We start from the raw sequence: 18,535 nt of genomic DNA on the forward strand, positions 1-18,535 counted from the left end.
TTGGAGTGTAGGGGTGTTAGGTAATAGTTGATAGTGTCTGCAGTAGTTGACATAAAGATTGCTGCCCATAAAATTTCTGTTTCTACCCCTCCTACTACCACAATATGCAAGCAGATGCTTCCTCACTCCCATGACAATGCCAAATATTATTTTTAAGGGTCATTCAGATCAATAACTAATTAGTGAATCTTGTTATTATTTGATTAATAGTGAGGTTGAATATTCAACAGTGTTTATTGAGTTTAGTCACAGGAACTTCCACAAGAATTATTAATTTTTAGTTTTAATATTATCTATCTTGTCCATTGTAACAATTTCTTTGAAATTTTTTGAATTATTTAAGTCTCCATCTATATTTATTTTCAAATCTCCATAGTGTTCCTAGCTTATTTTAATCACTGATTCTTAATTGCTGAAATATAATTTATAACCTAATATATGGTCAATAATTCAAATCTATGCTTTAAAACAGCATACATCATGTAGTTATTTGGTACGGTGTTCTCTTTATATTTATTATTTAAAACTTGCTAGTTGTGTTTTCCAGATATACCTGAGTTTAGCAACCTTTCTGTAAAGGGCAAGATGGTAAATCTTATAGACTTGGCAGGCCATGTGTTCTCTGTCACAATTACTCAGCAATTCTGCTGGAGCATGAGAGTACTTTTTGATAATACATAATTCAATAAGCCTTGAATCTGTTGCATCCCAATGAAAACTATTTATGAACACTGAAATTTGAATTCGGTATTGTTTCCATGCATCATGAAATACTTTTTACATTCCTTCTAGCTGCTTAGAAATATGAGGTGTCATTACCTCACAGACTACACAGAACAGACTACAAGCCTCGCTTGTAGATAAATGGCCAGCCCTTACCGTGTGTCCTCGCACGCTTTTACTCTCCCCGCCAGTTTATTCACCACGTTTACATTTACTGCAAGGAGGGCAGCACCTCCTCGGTGCTGTGTTCCTTGTCCTCTCGCATTATTTGTGAGCGAAATTTGTCTCTTTAACGGTTCTGTCAGATTTTCCTTCAAATAGTTCAGTAATATAATTTTAAATACAGTTTTAGAATTATTCTTTGTGGTGAGTTTAACTTGTCATCATTTGACAGTGTTGCTTTCTACTTGAATTAGGAGGCTCCCCACCTCCCCACCCCGCCCCCATCCTACAATGCCTCTTTGCTTAGGTTGTTGTACCTCTGCTATCCATTGTTCTATGAAACTTCACCGACAGGACTTTTCCAGTCTCATGTTCCTCTTTCTATGGCATGTGCGTAAATGTGTCTCTTATATGCGGCATGTAGATGGGTGTTGTCAAGGCTAAATTTGAAAGTTTCTGTTTTTTGAGATTTTAATTTATTATCATATAACTGATATTTCCTGAAAAACTCATTATACTGTCCTAATTCTCAAATGACAGTTTCACTGAGTGTGGCATTCTAGACTGATGTTTGACCTCCTCTGCACTCATTTAAAGATGGCTGTTAGCCTAATTCCTACTGCTCTAAAGATCATCTGTCCTCCGATCCTTCTTCATTTTTTATAAGGATTCAAATACAATCTAACTATGTGTGGGTTACTGTTTATTCACACAAGTGGGAATGCATTAGGCATTTTGAATCTGTAGTAAGTGTCTCTTGCTGATGCTTAAATGTCCCAATAATTATCTCATCAAATATTATTTCCATCCACATCTTTTTCTCTTTTTTTGTAATTCTCATAAAACATTTTAGAGGCCTTTGACCTCTTATTCCTTACTTCTGGGGTGATGAGTATTGGGACAATCACCTTCAGTCTAAATCATTGACTCAAGTCTATATTTGAAATCTCTTCTAAAGTATATTATATATTCTATTAAAATCTCATGTTAGGGGGCTGGAGAAATAACTCTGTGGTTAAGAGCACTGGCTGCTCTTCCAGAGATCCTGAGTTCAATTCCCAGCAACCACATAGTGGCTTACAACCATCTGTAATGGGATCTGATGCCCTCTTCTAGTCTGCAGGCATACATGCAGACAGAGCACTCATACCTAAAATAATATATAAATAAATAAAAATTTGTCAGGCAGTGGTGGTGCATGCCTTTAATCCCAGCACTTGAGGCCAGCCTGGTCTACAGAGTGAGTTCCAGAACAGCCAGGGCTACATAGAGAAACCCTGCCTTGAAAAACTAAAAGAAAAAAAAAATCCTCGCATTAATATGCTTAAAATTCAGTTGTTACCTTTTTCCATATATATTTTCACTTATTTTATTTCTAATCTGCATTCTCTGTTTTTATTAAATTTTTTAAATAAAAATATAATTACGGGGCTGGAGAGATGGCTCAGTGGTTAAGAGTACTGGCTGCTCTTCCAGAGGACCCAGGTTCAATTCCCCGCATGCACATAGTGGCTCACAACTGTCTGTAACTCCAGTTCCAGGAGATCTGACACCTTCACACCAATGCTCATAAAATAAAGTTAAATAAATTTAAAATATATACATATATATAATTACATCACTTCTCCTTCCCTTTCTTCCTTTCAACCCCTTGTTCCCCCACATGCCTCTCAAATTGATGGTGTCTATTTCTTTGATTATTGCTAATACATATACATGTAAATGTACAAGTATATACATACAATCTGCTGAGTCCATCTAGTATGGCTTATATATGTGTATGATTTCAGGACTGACCCATTGGTATTAGACAACCAATTAGAGTGCTCAACCCTGGAGAAGTCTGGTTGCCCCTCTCACAGCAGTCACTGGTTGCCTGTAGTTCCTCATCTTGGGGTAGGGTCCTATTATGTTTCCCCTTTCCCAATTAGCCTTTCTATTGCTATTATCATCATTCAGCTCTTGTTTAGGCAGCCATATGGCTGGGGTATCATGAGTATGGCTTGCTGTTCTTTCTAGGAGACAAAATCTAACAGTAGACTGTGATCTTCTGTCATTTCCAGTGGTTCTACCCACTCTTCCATGCTGTTTTCTGTGCCTTGTGTTGTAGATGTATTCCTGAGGACTGGACTCCCCCCAGTCTGTTGATCACTGTGGTATGACTTTTTATGGTTTTCTGTAATCGTCTCTTTGCTATAAAGAGAAGATTATTTGAAGTGGGGTGAGAGATATATTTATCTGTGGGTATAACGGTTTTAGAATGTTATTAGGAATTACATTCGTTTAGTAAAGTGGTGGTATATGTTCTCTTCTAAGACCCATAACCTCACTAGCCCCTGATCATTGAGTAGGTTTCTAGTACCAGGCATGATTTCCCTCCTACTGCATGAGACTTAAGTCCAATTACACAGCTGTTGGTTACCACCAAGATATGAATGTCACTATTGAACCTTTAGGTATCTCTTACCATGTTGGTCATTGTTGTAGTTCATAGACATTACAGCTGGACAGGACTATTGACTGCTTCCCTCCCTTGGCAACTTACATAATGCTTTCTCATAATACAAAAGCTAGCGTGCAGGAAGGAGGCTTTTGGGTTATATCGAGCTCAAATCTTCCATGCCCTCTGTCTAAAGTATGCAGTGTCTTAAGCAGTAGGGACTTACCTACATGAAATGTACAGGTAAATGGATGGAACTGGAAAACCTTGAGTGAGATAACCCAGACACAGAAAAACAAGCACCACATATTCTTCCCTTTCTAGAGTTCCCAGCTCCAAATCTTCAGATATGAGAATTTAACCTGGAGTAACAGAAACCTGGAAAGTAAAAGAACTGGAGAGCAAAAGGGCAATATAAAAATAGAAATGAGACAAACAAGGAGGAAGGCTCTAATTTGTGACTAGGAAAGGAGGTCAACCCAGAGGACAGAGGAGGGAGAATGGACAAACAACATCAAGGATGATTCATAAAGCCTCAAGGAATCATAGTACTTTATATTTAGCTAAAATTATATGATCTATATTTTGATGAAGTTATATCACTTGGGACGACAATGCTCCCCACAAGAGCAATATACTATCTAGCAAAAAACCCAGCACCAGGCATGAGAAACCTCCATTAGAGTTCGTGGTCAGGGTTGTCCAAGTAACTCCAGGCTATGGCTGTGGCCCCCTGTTGCTTCTCAGAGGTTGAAGGTAGCCTGCCTTCTCTTTATTCACACTTCCTGGCCCCATTCTACCCAGAATCTCATATTTTAGATTCTGTGCCTATTCAGATGCTTCCTCCGACTCTCCTTTGAAGAGCTTAAACTTCAGTGCTTTGGGGCTATTACGTGATTGTTTTTATTTCTTATTGCTTTAATTCTAAATTCTTTGGACTGATACAAATATAGCTGCATTCCTTTGAAAATAGTTTTGTTTCAGGAAGGAAAATATCAGTGCTTCTATTTTAACCCTAATATTAAATTATTATTCTGAGGGGTTTGAGAATGTCACCTAAGCAGTGGTCGTTTTCATACAGAGACCCACACAAGCCCTGCTCTTGATTATATAGCTGAAACATTTTTGCCTTCTGTACTCAGTGCCATATTTGAACATTGAAAACTTGCCTGGCAGTGCTGGGGACAGTAGAAGAAAGCATGCATTTATTCTGTAAATAATTCACACTTTCTTGGAGGCCAGCTCTTTGCGCTCTCCAGCTTCTGAGAGTGTTTCATGTTAAACTCCCCGGCACCAGCCTGAATGAGCTCTGGCTTTCATTCTTTCCTTAGTGCTATGCCACCCCAGTTTGAGAAGGACTCACAGGGCAAAGCCCTCTTCAGGCCAAGCTTCACTTCCTTGCGTCCTCCCCCACCCCTGGTCCTTGACTTGTGCTGACTATATCATTCAGTTATCAGTTCAGACACTTGTATCTAATAAATACTTTCTGGTAGTTTTAGTTATCTTCTGTGGAATTCTTTGTATCTAGTTGCTGGAAATGGAATACCAGCTGCACCTATTCCTCATGTCTGGTCACTGCCCGGTCTTCTTACTTCAACTATTTGTGCACTTAGTAAAGGAAGAAAGTAGTTATTTAAGATTTCAGAGTCTGCACATGATCCTTCCTGTGTGTTCTTCCAGCTCTCATATCCATCCTCATCCTTTCACACCTGAATTCTCCCATCTCTGTTGGCACCAACACTGTGTTTTTTTATATCTATTGCCATCTAGAATCTCTACTTCTCTAATATTTTCTGATTATTGCTCATACTTTCCTTATGACTAATTTTCCATATTCCTGCCAAAAGCGCCCAAGTTATCTTTTGACAATGTCACGATCCCTCTTAAATGTTTTCTGTAGGAAATCCCAAGGTCTGTAACATGCCATAAAGATACACTTTCACTGGATCCATGCCTCCCTCTCCAGTCTCGCCTCTCAACCAAAGTTTATCCCCTGACTAATAAACTGCTCGAGGGTGTCTGCACATAACATGCTGTCGTCACTCCCCTCCCCCATTCCATTATATTTCTTGTAGTCTCATGCTGGCATGACTTTTCCACTGCTGTCGACAAGAAAATAAGAGAACAAGGCAGGGGAAGAGAGGAAAGAGGGAGTAGAGAAAACACAGCACCCAGTATTTGCTCCCTCTTGTGGGGGAGGGTCTATGCATTTTCTGCAGCTGCGCCATGTTCCTCTCTGATGCTGTTGAGAAGGTATTAACAAGTTACAGACAAATCCAGGGGCAATAGGAGAGCTGAACTTACCTCACTTCTCTTCTTTAGTTCCTCCCATTCATTGAGTCCCTGTGCACTGAACTGAGATTTGTACTCCCATGCATGAACATTTTATGTTCTGGGTTTAGAGACTCTTCCCAGAATTAACAAATCCTTTACTCTCTGCTTGTAATGTATTACTAAGTCTGTGTTTATGTCATCATTGAGGCCCGATGATCAGAAAATCTGACTTATGAGTTTTCTTAGAAAAGTGAAAATCTACCAGGATAGAAAATTGAGACATTGGTAGCAGAGTCCCATGAGAAGATCTATGGTTCTATACATATTCCCCCAGATGTGGAGGAAGATAGAAATGGAAGCATGCATCTGATGGCTGTTGATGTAATGATTCAACTGTACAAAGTCATTTCTGCTAGTGAGAAGTCAAGGGTATGACTGGCTTGTGAGGTTCCCCAGATTCAGAACAGACAAGATAGAGGAGATTAAGGGTCTAAAAGACAGGAAGGAATAGATTTGATATGCAGGAGAAAAGTGAGGCACCAAAAAGTAGAATATAGACTACACAATCTTGGATTCGGGGATAAATAAGGAAGGTCTAAACTGTACAGAAATAAACAGAATTGATTTTGTTCCCCAAACAGCGAGCTGCATGTATGTGTGTCTTTCTGGAGGAAGGCGATGACAATTCAGCTAAGGTTTAGTTCCCAGACTGATCTATTTGTAGCCCAACTTTCTCTGTGGAAAAGTAATATAACTGATGACTATTGCTTTGGCTTTTCTATGTCAGTGTCTAAGTAAGTTTATGCTGTGTCAGGACTTAATGAACAATTTATGAAAGTGTTATAGTTACATTTCTCTGCCTAATTGTCCTTGAACATCAACAGGAAAAGGTCATAAAAATCAAACATCTGTGGCACATAAGAATGAAACCCATGATGCTCTCCCAGAGGTGACTCATACAGTAACTACTATGGATTCCCACGCTGGCACTTGGTTTACGACAACACCCAATGGAGATCAGATTGGCACCAAAGGACTACAGAAAATTGCCAACTTGAAACCATTTTTATCCTTCCAGGCTACAGATCCCATCAATGGAACGGTATGACAAACTAGAGCACATCACAAAAAATGTCTAAACCATTAAGACAAAAATGTCTAAACAAATTTATTAGAGTCCTGAAACAACATGTAGAAGAATGTGTGGTAAATCATAACTTTCAAATATTTGTTAGGTGGTAGGTGGGTAGGTGGATAGGTGGGTAGGTGGGTAGGTGGGTAGGTGGGTAGGTGGGTAGGTGGGTAGGTAGGTAGATGGATGGATTGGTGGGCCCATTGTCCAATCTAAAAATCACTGTGTAGTGTAGTGGCAAGCATACTGTTTTTTCTGAAATTCCTCTGTGTGTGTGTGTGTGTACATGAAATCATATTAGAACAAAATACCAACTTTTAATATGAGGTTCAGATCATGGATTTTTTTTGTTCTTTTTCTTTTCTTTCATTTATTTATTTAAATAAATAAATTTTGTTGTGGTTGCTGTTGAGATAGTCTTGCTGTGTAACCCAGGCTGGCTTTTAACTTGAACTTCTACCTTAGCCTCTGTAGTACACTGCAATGTTGGCTACCTCATGAATATTTTATACTGCTTACAGATAAATGTGATTAATGCCACATGTCTCTTTATGTCAAATATATTTGTATACCTGTTTCATCTCTGGGAATGAGAGGCTATACGTCCTTGTCCTACTTCTCTATAGCCCTCTGTAGTGAGTGATCAAAATTTGTTCATGACCTATGCCTTCAAAGAATCACACATTGCATAACTAAAGCACTCAACATCAGTAAACAACTGGACAGGGTGTTATTCAACAAGAAGAGTAATTGGCAAACAAATATCATAAAAGTTTGTCACCCAGCCATCAATGGTACCAGAGTTTGAACTATGACAGTGTGTTTTCAAAGCTCATACTCTCAGTTAGCTCATCATACAGCTGTATTTCTCATTATGCATTCCTGACTGAGATTATCAATGATACAATGAGAACCTAAAATAGAGCTCAGCATACATTTCTCTCCTAAGTTAAAATGTCTGCCTATCGTGATGATATGTGACAGTCACCTGTTCCCAGAAGGCCTAGAAAAACCTAGAGAATATATTCTCACATACAGACCACTGATCAAAACCAAATGTCCCCAATAGTTAGGGCAGTATACATCTAGAAAATTGAGAGTGCCTAATTAGTGGATATGTATTTTATAATCTACAGAACTGCATCAACAAGTTGGAATATCCAAACAAATACTGAGGTGGAGTTTGGGATATATAACATTTCTTAGGGATGCCATCCCTTCAAAGAAGGGGGAGGAAATGGTTGAATTGTAGTATAAACCCAACAAAGTTGTAATCCACCCAGCAATGATCTCACAGACAAGTGCTACTTGTCCTGATGTCTCAAGTCTGGGAGGAATGACTAGACCCATAGAACCCCGCCCCATTTGGTCTCTGGAAACAGCTACCCAGAAACAGTACAAGTCTAAGACAAAGTTGCTATCTTCTGAAGAGGCAAGTGTTAAATGAGCCTAGAGCTGGCATCAGTTTGCCGACTTCACTCTCCATGCTGGGAGTCTTCTCTTGAAGAAAGTTCTAGACCACATAACACAGCTTCCCCCACTCCATGCATGACACATGCACATGGCTTGGGAACTTTACCAGTGGTTTAGTCCATTCAGGTTGCTATAACAAAATGCCAGAGCCTGGGAAGCTAATACACAACAGAGATTCATTTATGGAAGCTCTGAAGGTGAGATATTTCAAATTAGAGTGAATAACCTCCATGGCCTGAGCACATAATTCTAGGTTGCAGACTGTCTGGTTTCATTGCAGCCTCACACAATGGAAAGAGATTCTTCCCTGGGGTGACTTTTATAAGCTTACTAATCTAATTAAAGAGGACTCTAGCTTCATGAGCATGTCATTTCCCAAAAGCCCCAATTCCTAATGGTCCCACTGTGGGAGCTGGGATTTTAGCATATCAGTTTGGGGGAGACAGTCAGTTCACAATAGCTGGTCAGTGATTAGCTATAGTCCACAAAGGTCTGGTTGTTCTTTCAGATTGAAGGAACTGCCAGAATTAGTTGACTGTTTCATGATTCCTACTCAGTCTATGTATCTAAAACCACTCAGTGGTGTTTCATTTCACTTAGGATAAAGTCTGAAGTCTCTCCCACTTGGTCTGTAGCCTCCCAGACTCCCATTATCTGCCCACTCCCTTTTGTCTCTCCGTATGCTTTGCTCAAGCCACAACTCTTCTCTTATATACTGGGCTCAAGTTCAGCACCATTTCCTTAGGCAGAAAACTAAGCCAAGCCAAGCACCCACCACAGAACCCAGCAGCCATGCAACATCCTCCTACCAGTGACCTCTAACTCTATAGAGTAAGGAATTCTATGCCAGTTCACCATACCACTCATCATAATGCACACCATGCACTCAGCACTCTGTAATTGACAGGTGATGGAATGTTGACCTGTTGTCTTTCTGTCTGAGGTCATCCATTCAGCCATTTCCCTTCTGTGCTGGTTAATCTTCATGGTCAACTAGACTAGATTTAAAATCACCTGAGACCTGCACCTCTAGGCATGTCTTGAGGGTAAGAGAAGACTCACCCTACTTGTGAGCTGGATGTCTAGACTGGTTTATGCAGAGCAAAGAGGAGCAAGCCAGCCCAATATGCATCGTCACTCATCTCTCCTACTTCCTTCTACAGACATAGTATCATCAGCTTGTGCTCCCACTGCCACGCCTGCCCTGCTGTGATAGACGGTTTCCTATCAAACATGAACTCAAATAAGCTTCCTCCCTTAAGTTGTTTCTGGACATATATGTATTCACAGAGAAGAAAAAGTTACTAATACTTTGCCCATTTCATATAGGAAGACACTCTACTTGAACCTGTGTTCAAACTAACAGTACAGAATAGTCTTTCACCCATGATTACATTTACTCAGCTTTAAGGAAAGATTCAGGACAAGAAGCACAGTACAACTGGCATTCCATTCTCATAAGCCAGAACACTAACAGCAACCCACATGCATAGCATCCTGAACCCCTCAAGTCCATACACAGCATGTATGGCAGGCAAATAAAAGTCTATGTAGATGTGGGTCACCATGACAGACAAATGAATCTATGTAGATGTGGATCACCATGACAGGCAAATGAGTCTATGTAGATGTGGGTTATCTTGGCTAGAAGGAGCTTCAGCGTCTCTCCTCCACAGTCTCCATCACTGTGCTGATAGCCAACTTGCAGCTCACCCTCTCCGGGGTGGTCCTTTAAAGCAGGGATTTCACAACACAAGGGCAGCCTACATGTGCCACATTTATCTCATCTCAATAGTCTCCAAGGAAACAGATCCTATGAACTGTATCCCAGACTGACCTCTATTGACCCAGTCCTGATTCTTTATCTTTTATGTTTTGAAATGTTCCCTGTCACTTAATTCTTGAGTGACTTTAACATTTTTTCTTATACATCATATAAGCCTAAATTTCCTCATCTATACAATGGGAGTCCTATCTATCTCAGGAATCATTGAAAGTAATAGATCAAGTAGATGACAAACCTTCACATTCACTGAGTATAGAATAAGTTTACTGGGATCTAACCACCCAGCCTGAAGATTATGCTCTGCTTCTGATGTTCAGGTCATGACTACTCGAGAAGACAAGGTGATCATTGTTGAGAAGAAGGATGGAACCCGGATTGTGGATCATGCTGATGGTACCAGAATCACAACCTTTTATCAGGTTTATGAAGATCATATTGTTCCTCCAGATGATGGAGAAACAAGTGAGTTGTATTTTTCAAGACAGTAACAACAGAATTTTACAACTTTTTAGTATGAAACAAGTAGAAAGCTCATTATCAAAAACATTTATAAAAATAAGTTAGCCAACCAGAGAATACGCATGCAGTCCAAAGAGGGTTCTTTGGTCCCCATTGTGATGATGATGGTGCTGGTCATAATGTTTATCGTGGTGTCTTCTTTAAATTGTAAAAATTGTACCTCTTTATCATATGCAACATATTTTGAAGTATTTGTATGTTGTGCAGTAGTCAAGCAAGCTACCTCACACACATCATGTTTTGAGTCGAGAACTCTTAAAACCTATACTTATCAGTTTTCAAGTGTTATATATTATTATGTTTACTTTAGTTATGCCTTGAAGTTATCTTGAAGTTATGTTTCCTCTGTAATTGAACCTTTATAACATTTGACAAACATTTTTCCAACTCCCACAGCTAGTAACTATCATTTTACTCTCCACTTCTGTGAATTCAACTTTTTATAATTCCATGTGTATGTTTATGGTGTGCATACATGTATATATGTGGTATATATGCAAATGTATACATATGTGTGCCTATATTTGTGCATGTGTGTAGACATGCATGTGAATGTATGTTTGCATGTATATATGTATGTGTTTCTGTGTATGCATGAGTGTATATGAGTGTGTACAGGCATGTGGTGTGGATACATGTGTATTGTATGCATGTGACGTGTAGTGTGTGCGTGCGTATGTGCATGTGTGTGTGATATGTGTGTGTGATTGTGCAGCGTTTGTCTTCCTAGTCCTATCTTACTCAACATAATGTCCTCCAGTTTCATCACAAATGACAGGATTTCCTTTTTCTTTAAAGTTGACTAGTATTCCATCATGTATTTTTGTCACATTTTCTTCACTCATAATGGATACTTGATTGATTCTTAAGCTTGGCTGTTGTGAACCATGGCCATGGCGGCAGTAAGCAGGAAGTGCATTAGTACCTTCTATCATGCTCTTTGTCCCCAGTAGAGACAGGTTTGTCACAGCTGTAGTTGGCTGATTGATAAAGACCTAGGGCCAAAATTGGCAACTAAAAGCTAATGATCACAACTCATCCATTCTTGATGTTGACTCCAAGATCTGTCTCCTTCAATCCTTGGTGTATTCAGTTTGCATAACTGGGTGAATTCGAACAGTCTTCCTTCACAGCTGAGCATCTCATTGTCAGAAATATATGGATGAAAAAGGAAGCTACAGCTGCTAATTAATTGGAGCCTACTCAAAGAATCTGGGAGGGTACCACTCAGCCTGGCCTAAATTTAAAGAGTGTTTACAAATCCAAGTTATTCTAGGCTTTTTCTCTTTAATGCCAGAGTGGTTTTCTTTAGAGTATATTTAAGGCATACAGCTTAATGTTTTAATACATTCTTATATAGTTGTGGTGGTTTAAAAGAAAATGGCCCCCAAAGGGAGTGGTACTATTAGTAGAAGTGGCTTTGTTGGAGGAAGTATGACCTTGTTGGAGGAAGTGTGTCACTGTTGCGACAGGCTTTGAGGTCTCTTTTGCTGAAAATACCAGCCAGTGTTTAAGCCCATTTCCTGTTGCCTTCTGATCAAGATGCAGCCAGCACCAAGTCTGCCTGCATGCCACCATGCTCTCTGCCACGATGATGCTGGACTGAACCTCTGAAACTGTAAGCGAGTCACCCCAATTAAATGTTTTCCTTTATAAGAGCTGCTGTGGTCATGGTGTCTCTTTACAGCAATAGAAACCCTAAGACAGAAGTTGGTCAGGAGTAGGGTATTGCTGTGATAGGCCCGACATATTTTTGTTTGGAGGAATTTGGACTTTGGTCCTTTGGGTTAATTAAAGCAGTGGAATGCTTTAAGCACTGCTTAATGGGCCATACTAGTAGGAGCATGGAAGGCAGGGGTGCTAAGAGTGATTTGAACTGCTGCAAACTCTTCAGGGGAGAAGAACTTTAGTATTTTGCCTAGAGATCATTCTTGTGATATTTTGGTGAAGAAAATAGCTGCCTTTTTCCCTTGTCTGAGGAGTATGCCTGAGGTTAAAGTGGAGAGTTTTGGATTAGTTCTATTGGCAGAGGAAATCTCAAAACATCCTAGTATAGACTCTGTTGTGTGATTAAGATTTATAATGGAAAGGAGCAAGCTGAGAAGGATAAATTACAAAATGTACATTTTAAGGAAAAAAAGAGTTCTAGGAAGTGGAATGGAGCTAAATCCTCTGTTCAAGGAGATAAACAGATTAAGAATAGGGAGTGGTGACCTGAGTGTAAGATCTCACTCAGCTAAGTTTCCAACTTGTGAAAATGAACTAAAGAAAAGCTGAGAGCTGGGTATGATGGTGTACACCTTTAGTTCCAGCACTTGGAAGGCAGAAGCCTGAGGCCAGCCTCATCTAGAGATCCAGTTTCAGGAAAGACAAGCTTAGGCAGTGAAGGACAGAAATCTTCATGTAATTGGATGAGGGGGTCTTGTTCCAGTCCCAGTAAGCAGCAGAACTTGACAGCTTTAACCACATGATTTTAGAGTTAAGGATAGAAGAAATGGATTGTGGAATTTGCCTCTGTTCCTGAGGAAAGCTGCTGAGGCCAGGCAGGTGTCAGGGATTTAGGCTAGGCATGTGTCAGGGGTATTCCTGAATGGAGGCCTAGAGAGGCCCTTGTATGAAGCTGTGATGTTGAAACCTGGATTGCCTTGGAGACCCCAAGATGTTGGAAATGCCAGAGCTCTGGAATCCCTGCCAAGGAGAGCTGCTAACAGGGAATGGAACCAGCCCAAGAGAAAGAAGTGTGCTGCAGTCAACAAGACTGAACAGTTGGAGATCAAAAGAGCGTTTTGATAGTAGACATGGAGCTGCAGAGTTTGGAGTTTGCCAAGCTGGGTTTTTTTTGGTCTTGCTTTAGTCCAGTATTTCCTCACTATGCTCTCTTCCCTACATTTTGTAACAGCAATATATATCCTGTGCCATTATATGTTGGAGTATGTGACTTGCTTTTTTATTTCAATTTTACAAAGGATTACAGTTAAGAAATTGCCATAAGTCTCAGAAGAGACTTTGGACTTTGGACTTTGAAACAACTTTGAAAAACTGTTATAGACTATGGGAACTTTTGAAGTTGGACTAAATGCACTTTTGCATTATGATTTGGCTACAAGTCTGGGGGCCAAGGACTAGAATGTGGTGGCTTGAAAAGGGGAGTGGCACTGTTAGGAGGAGTGGCTTTGTTGGAGTAAGTGTGGTCTTGTTGGAGGAAGTGTGTCACTGTGGGGACAGGCTTTGAGGTCTTTTTTGCTGAAGATACCACCCAGTATTTCAGTCCATTTCCTGATGCTCTCTGATCAAGATGCAGCCAGCACTATGTCTGCCTACATGCCGCCATGCTCCCTGCCATGATGATAACTGACTGAACCTCTGAGCCACCCCAATTAAATGTTTTCTTTTATTAGAGTTGCTGTGGTCATGGTGTCTCTAAGACAACAGTGAAATGATGACTCCAATCAGGAAAATTAATAACTCCATCACCTTATAGTATTAACTTGTATATAATAAGAACACCTAACAGCTACTTTTTTGGAAAATCTCTGTTGTGTAATACAATATTATCATAGTAGATCTTGTCCATCTTTCCTAAGAGACCCTCACTTCCCCACCCCTCCCTATAACATGTATATCATATAAAATGTTAACTTTGAGCTTTTATTATACAAATTCCCTTGATGAAACAGGTACATGAATGCTATTTTCAATATTTCAATGTCACATCATTGAAATATTGGGAAAAATATAAATGTTCATCAGTGATAGAATGGAAAAAATAAAATGTATTATATGCCTAAAAGGGACACTATTTCATGATGATAAGAAACTACATACATACACAACTACAAATGCACACACACATACACACACACACATACATGCACTAAATATACACTAAACAATCCCACACTTAATGCAAGCACACATACTTACTACAAATACACTGTATATAAACATATTATGTATAAAAACACATGGCATACACACACACACACACAATTTCTAGAGACTCCAACTTTGGTAGCACAGGCCTGTCAAAGGAAGGACCAAGAGGTCAAAATCAGTTTTTACTACATAATGAAACCATCTCTCAAAAATAAAAATTGTTAGAGACCTCAAAACAATGTTGGGAAAAAAAGGGTATAAAATGATATGGTAATTATGTAATTTGAAAGATTTTTATGTAATTTATGTAAATTTAAAGTACATAAATCTCATGTGTTGTTTGTTCTTAGCATATATTCATATAAAATATAAAAATGACTTGTAACACAAAAACCTAGGCATAGGAGAAAACTTCAACTTTACCTGCAATTTTCCTCATAAACATATAAATTTGAAACAACGTGACAGGCTCGGAACAAGTGTCAATTTTCATTTGTGAGTATATTTTATGAATTTAAATTTTTAACTTGAAAAATTAAATATCTCCACTTCTCAAAATAAAAAGAATATTAACCACATACTTAATAAGACAGTATACTAAATCATATATCAAAGTAGATTCTAGAACTATTCCGAACTGACAAGGATTTCAGGCCATACTCTCACCCTGTGGAGAGCACCCAGGTCTTTTTTTCCATGAGGAAGACAGCCTGAGGCTGATTGCCCACTGTATATACCCCATCCAATCTCCTTACCTTGCATTTTACTTGTAGCCGAAGGTCCAGGGACTGTCACCAGACAGGTGAAGTGTATGCGGATAGAAAGCTCACACTATGCCACTGTTATCACCAACTGCGAGGACAGTAGCTGCTGTGCCACCTTTGGGGATGGAACGTCTGTTATTGCAAAGCCACAGGGATCATATCAGGTAGGTCAAGTTGGGAAATGAGGACTAACAAATGCGCATGTCCTGTTGCTAACAGAGCACGCTCTGCTGGGACAGTGGGAATTTCCGCAATGACACTTGCTGTTGCTTTCGTCACTCACCTGATCTTAGAATACACGTCTCACACTTTGGTTTTTCACTTTTTTCAACCCATTCTAGGAATACATTGTCCTGCTTGTTGGGGAAAGTTAGTAGCATTGAGTCAAGATTAGGCTAAGAAGATCCTCACGCTGTGCACTGTGGGGGCAGAATCACTCCAGTGGCCTGACATACACCCACCTGCCTCTTTCCTTCTCCTCCACCACTTGATTTCAGTCCCCCCCTAACTCCTCAGCAGAAATGAGGGAACAGGCAGTCTGCTTGGTCCTGGGCAACACAACCCTATCCAGTCCCTCTGATTGTCCTATCCAACACAGCATTCTGGTGTCAGCATAGAGTACCTTTAGTCTTTGAAAGGTTTCCACCACCACCCCTTTTTTTCTGTGTTAGAGAAGGAACATGAACTAAAATATCACACACCATGTTATAAGAGGCTGAGAACCGAAAGCTGGGATGTGATGGACACATGGTCGTCACTGTGACGGTAGCTGAACTGGTGTATCCTTCCCATCTCCCTGGTCATTGTATTTTCTCTCTTCATCCAGTGTAGATGGCTATGGGGCAAAGTAAGTGCTGAAAGTGAGAAATGAAAGAAAATACAAGTGTGGATGTTCATTAGCAATGACACACACCCAAAGCAGAAGCATCATTTTAAAAAAGCAGACTTAATCACTTCATTTTTCTGGTATAAAAAGTCTATATGCTTGTCACAGCTGGAGTCTGGGTCCTTTGAATAGACACTCTAGTGTGGATTTTCACAAGATGGCCAGTGAGTTCCTGGCAAGGAGACTTGGTGAACACAATCTCTTTCCAGAGGTCAGGAGTCAGGGAGCTGTGTCTCTTGAAGATGACACCAAAGGTTGCCTTGGCTAATGGACAATCAGAAGTGTTGGTAGCCTGAATTCCCTTCCACCCAGAAGCTGCCAGACTCCTAGGAATAGAGAAATTCCTTTGGGCATGTCTGCCATGCATGAGGAGGACATTCTCCTTTCTCCGTTAAAAACATACCAAGCACACACTGGGCCCATGTGATTCAGGAGAGCTGAAGGAGGGCAGATTTTTTTGTTTGTTTTTTGTTTTTGTTTTTTGAGATAGGGTTTCTCTGTGTAGCTTTGCACCTTTCCTGAATCTCTCTCTGTAGACCAGGCTGGCCTCAAACTCATGGAGATCCACCTGGCTCTGCCTCCTGAATGCTGGGATTAAAGGCATGTGCCACCACCGCCCAGCTGAGGGCAGATTTTTTAATTGAAATTTTTTTTGAGAATTGTATACATAAATACTGAGTTTACATTATTTCTACCCTTCCCCTTCTCCCTTCCAGCTTCTCCTATTCTCCCCTCTCAAATTCATGACCTCTTCTTCTTTGTTATTGTTATATATACATCTGTGTGTATTTATGTAAGTATAGCCCATGGAGTCTGTTTAGTGTTCCTTGTATGTATATGTATGTAGAGCTAATCACTTGGGATTGGACAACCTATCAGCATTATCCCCGAAGAAGACTGAACCTCCCTCTCTCTGCAGTTGTTAATTGCCCGAAGGTCTTCATCTAGAGCTGGGGCCTTCTGGGATGTCTCCACCCATGTTGTCCCATCAGCCGGTGGTGTCCTTGTGCTGGCAAATGGAATGAGCGGCAGGCTTCAAACTGCTGCTGCATCTTGAAGCTCTTATTTCAAGTGAAAGAAGCTACATAGTGATACTTCTACTTGTATGGAAAGTCTAGAATAGGAAAATCCATGGAGATGATGAATTAGTGGCCACCGAGGATTGAGGACAGGGGTGATACAGTGACTGCTAATGAGGTTGTGGTTTCCAGCTATATGGAAAAATCTAGAAGAGGAAAATCCACAGAGATAATGGGTTAGTGGTCACCAAGTATTGGGACCAGGGATGATACAGTGACTGCTAATGAGGCAGGGGGTTCTTTCTGGAGGGCATGATGTAAATATTCTAGAATCATGTATAAATGGTTGCACAAGTTCTTGGATATACTAAAACATTACCAAATACTACACTTCTAAGGGGTGAATTTACAGCACATGAATTATAATTCAAAGAAGGAACTAGAAGTTATTACATAAGTGCTACCATTTGACTGTGTCAGCCACCAGAAGGACTAAGGCTAGCCAACATTTTGAAGGACATTTATCCCTTTTAAAGATGTTTCTTGTTGAAAAAAAAACACCCAATGGGCTCCAAACATTTCACATGGAGCCTCATGTACTTACCTCAGTTAAAATGGAGGAAGTCTGAAATAAGAGGGCACAGAACAAATACCCGCTTGACAAGCAGTCCTTTTGAAACATTACATTGTTTCTTAGGCAGTGTTTTTGTCCTGGAAATATCTTTCAAATCCCTCAAGTTGCACAAGAAAATTTAGTATCTTTTTTCTTTCTCCTTCTAGGTGTTACCCCCAAACACAGGCTGCCTTTATATTGATAGAGACTGTTCAGCTACATACTGCCATGAGTCAAGCAGTAATATTTACAATCCCTTCCAGAAGCGTGAGCAGCTGAGAGCCAGCAAGTACATCATGAAACATACCTCAGAGGTGATCTGTGAGGTCCTGGATCCTGAGGGGAACACCTTTCAGGTAAGGTACAAGATCCGAGTGGAGAGAGAGCCCAGACTTCTGTCTTAGTTAGGGCTTTTTTGCTGTGAAGAGATGCCATGGACTTGGCAGCTCTTATAAAGGAAAACATTTAATTGGGGCTGGCTTATAGTTCAGAGGTTTAATCCATTATTGTTGTAGCAGGAAGCATGGCAGCATGCAGGCAGACACAGTGCTGGAGAGGTAGCTAAGAGTTCTACATCCAGAACAGCAGGCAACAGGAAGTGAGAAAACCTTCTGAAACCTCAAAGCTCACCTCCATTAGCACATATCCTCCAATAAGGCCACACCTACTCCAGCAAGACCACTCACCCTAATACTTTCAGATAACACCATTCCCAATGAGCCTGTGGGGGCCATTTTCATACGAACTACCACAGCTTGGTTTTGAGATGTATTGTACTAGATAAGTTTCATGTAGATTGAAACTGCCCCCCTGCAACCAATCATGAATGTCAGTATAGTTTCTTGGATCCTCAAGTATACTATCACAG

The 18,535-nt window shown here is 40.2% G+C and overlaps 1 protein-coding gene and 1 non-coding gene across 2 annotated transcripts in view; one reads left to right on the forward strand and one right to left on the reverse strand.

Moving 5' to 3' along the window:
• Spag17 (sperm associated antigen 17) overlaps nucleotides 1-18,535 on the forward strand; it is a 234,269-nt gene that overhangs the window by 162,833 nt on the left and 52,901 nt on the right. Inside the window, exons 29-32 of the mRNA XM_052731519.1 lie at nucleotides 6,484-6,701; nucleotides 10,308-10,452; nucleotides 15,159-15,313; nucleotides 17,835-18,023. Of these exons, the coding sequence (XP_052587479.1) occupies nucleotides 6,484-6,701; nucleotides 10,308-10,452; nucleotides 15,159-15,313; nucleotides 17,835-18,023 (707 nt within the window). The remainder of the gene's footprint in view (nucleotides 1-6,483; nucleotides 6,702-10,307; nucleotides 10,453-15,158; nucleotides 15,314-17,834; nucleotides 18,024-18,535) is intronic.
• Nucleotides 16,349-16,481, reverse strand: LOC128106801 (small nucleolar RNA SNORA64/SNORA10 family). The gene has a single exon (XR_008216849.1). It is a non-coding gene; the product is annotated as a small nucleolar RNA SNORA64/SNORA10 family (small nucleolar RNA).

The sequence above is a fragment of the Peromyscus californicus genome, unplaced genomic scaffold (genome assembly GCF_007827085.1).
Source record: "Peromyscus californicus insignis strain IS unplaced genomic scaffold, ASM782708v3 Scaffold_9__1_contigs__length_137607984, whole genome shotgun sequence".
Classification (NCBI taxonomy): domain Eukaryota; kingdom Metazoa; phylum Chordata; class Mammalia; order Rodentia; family Cricetidae; genus Peromyscus; species Peromyscus californicus.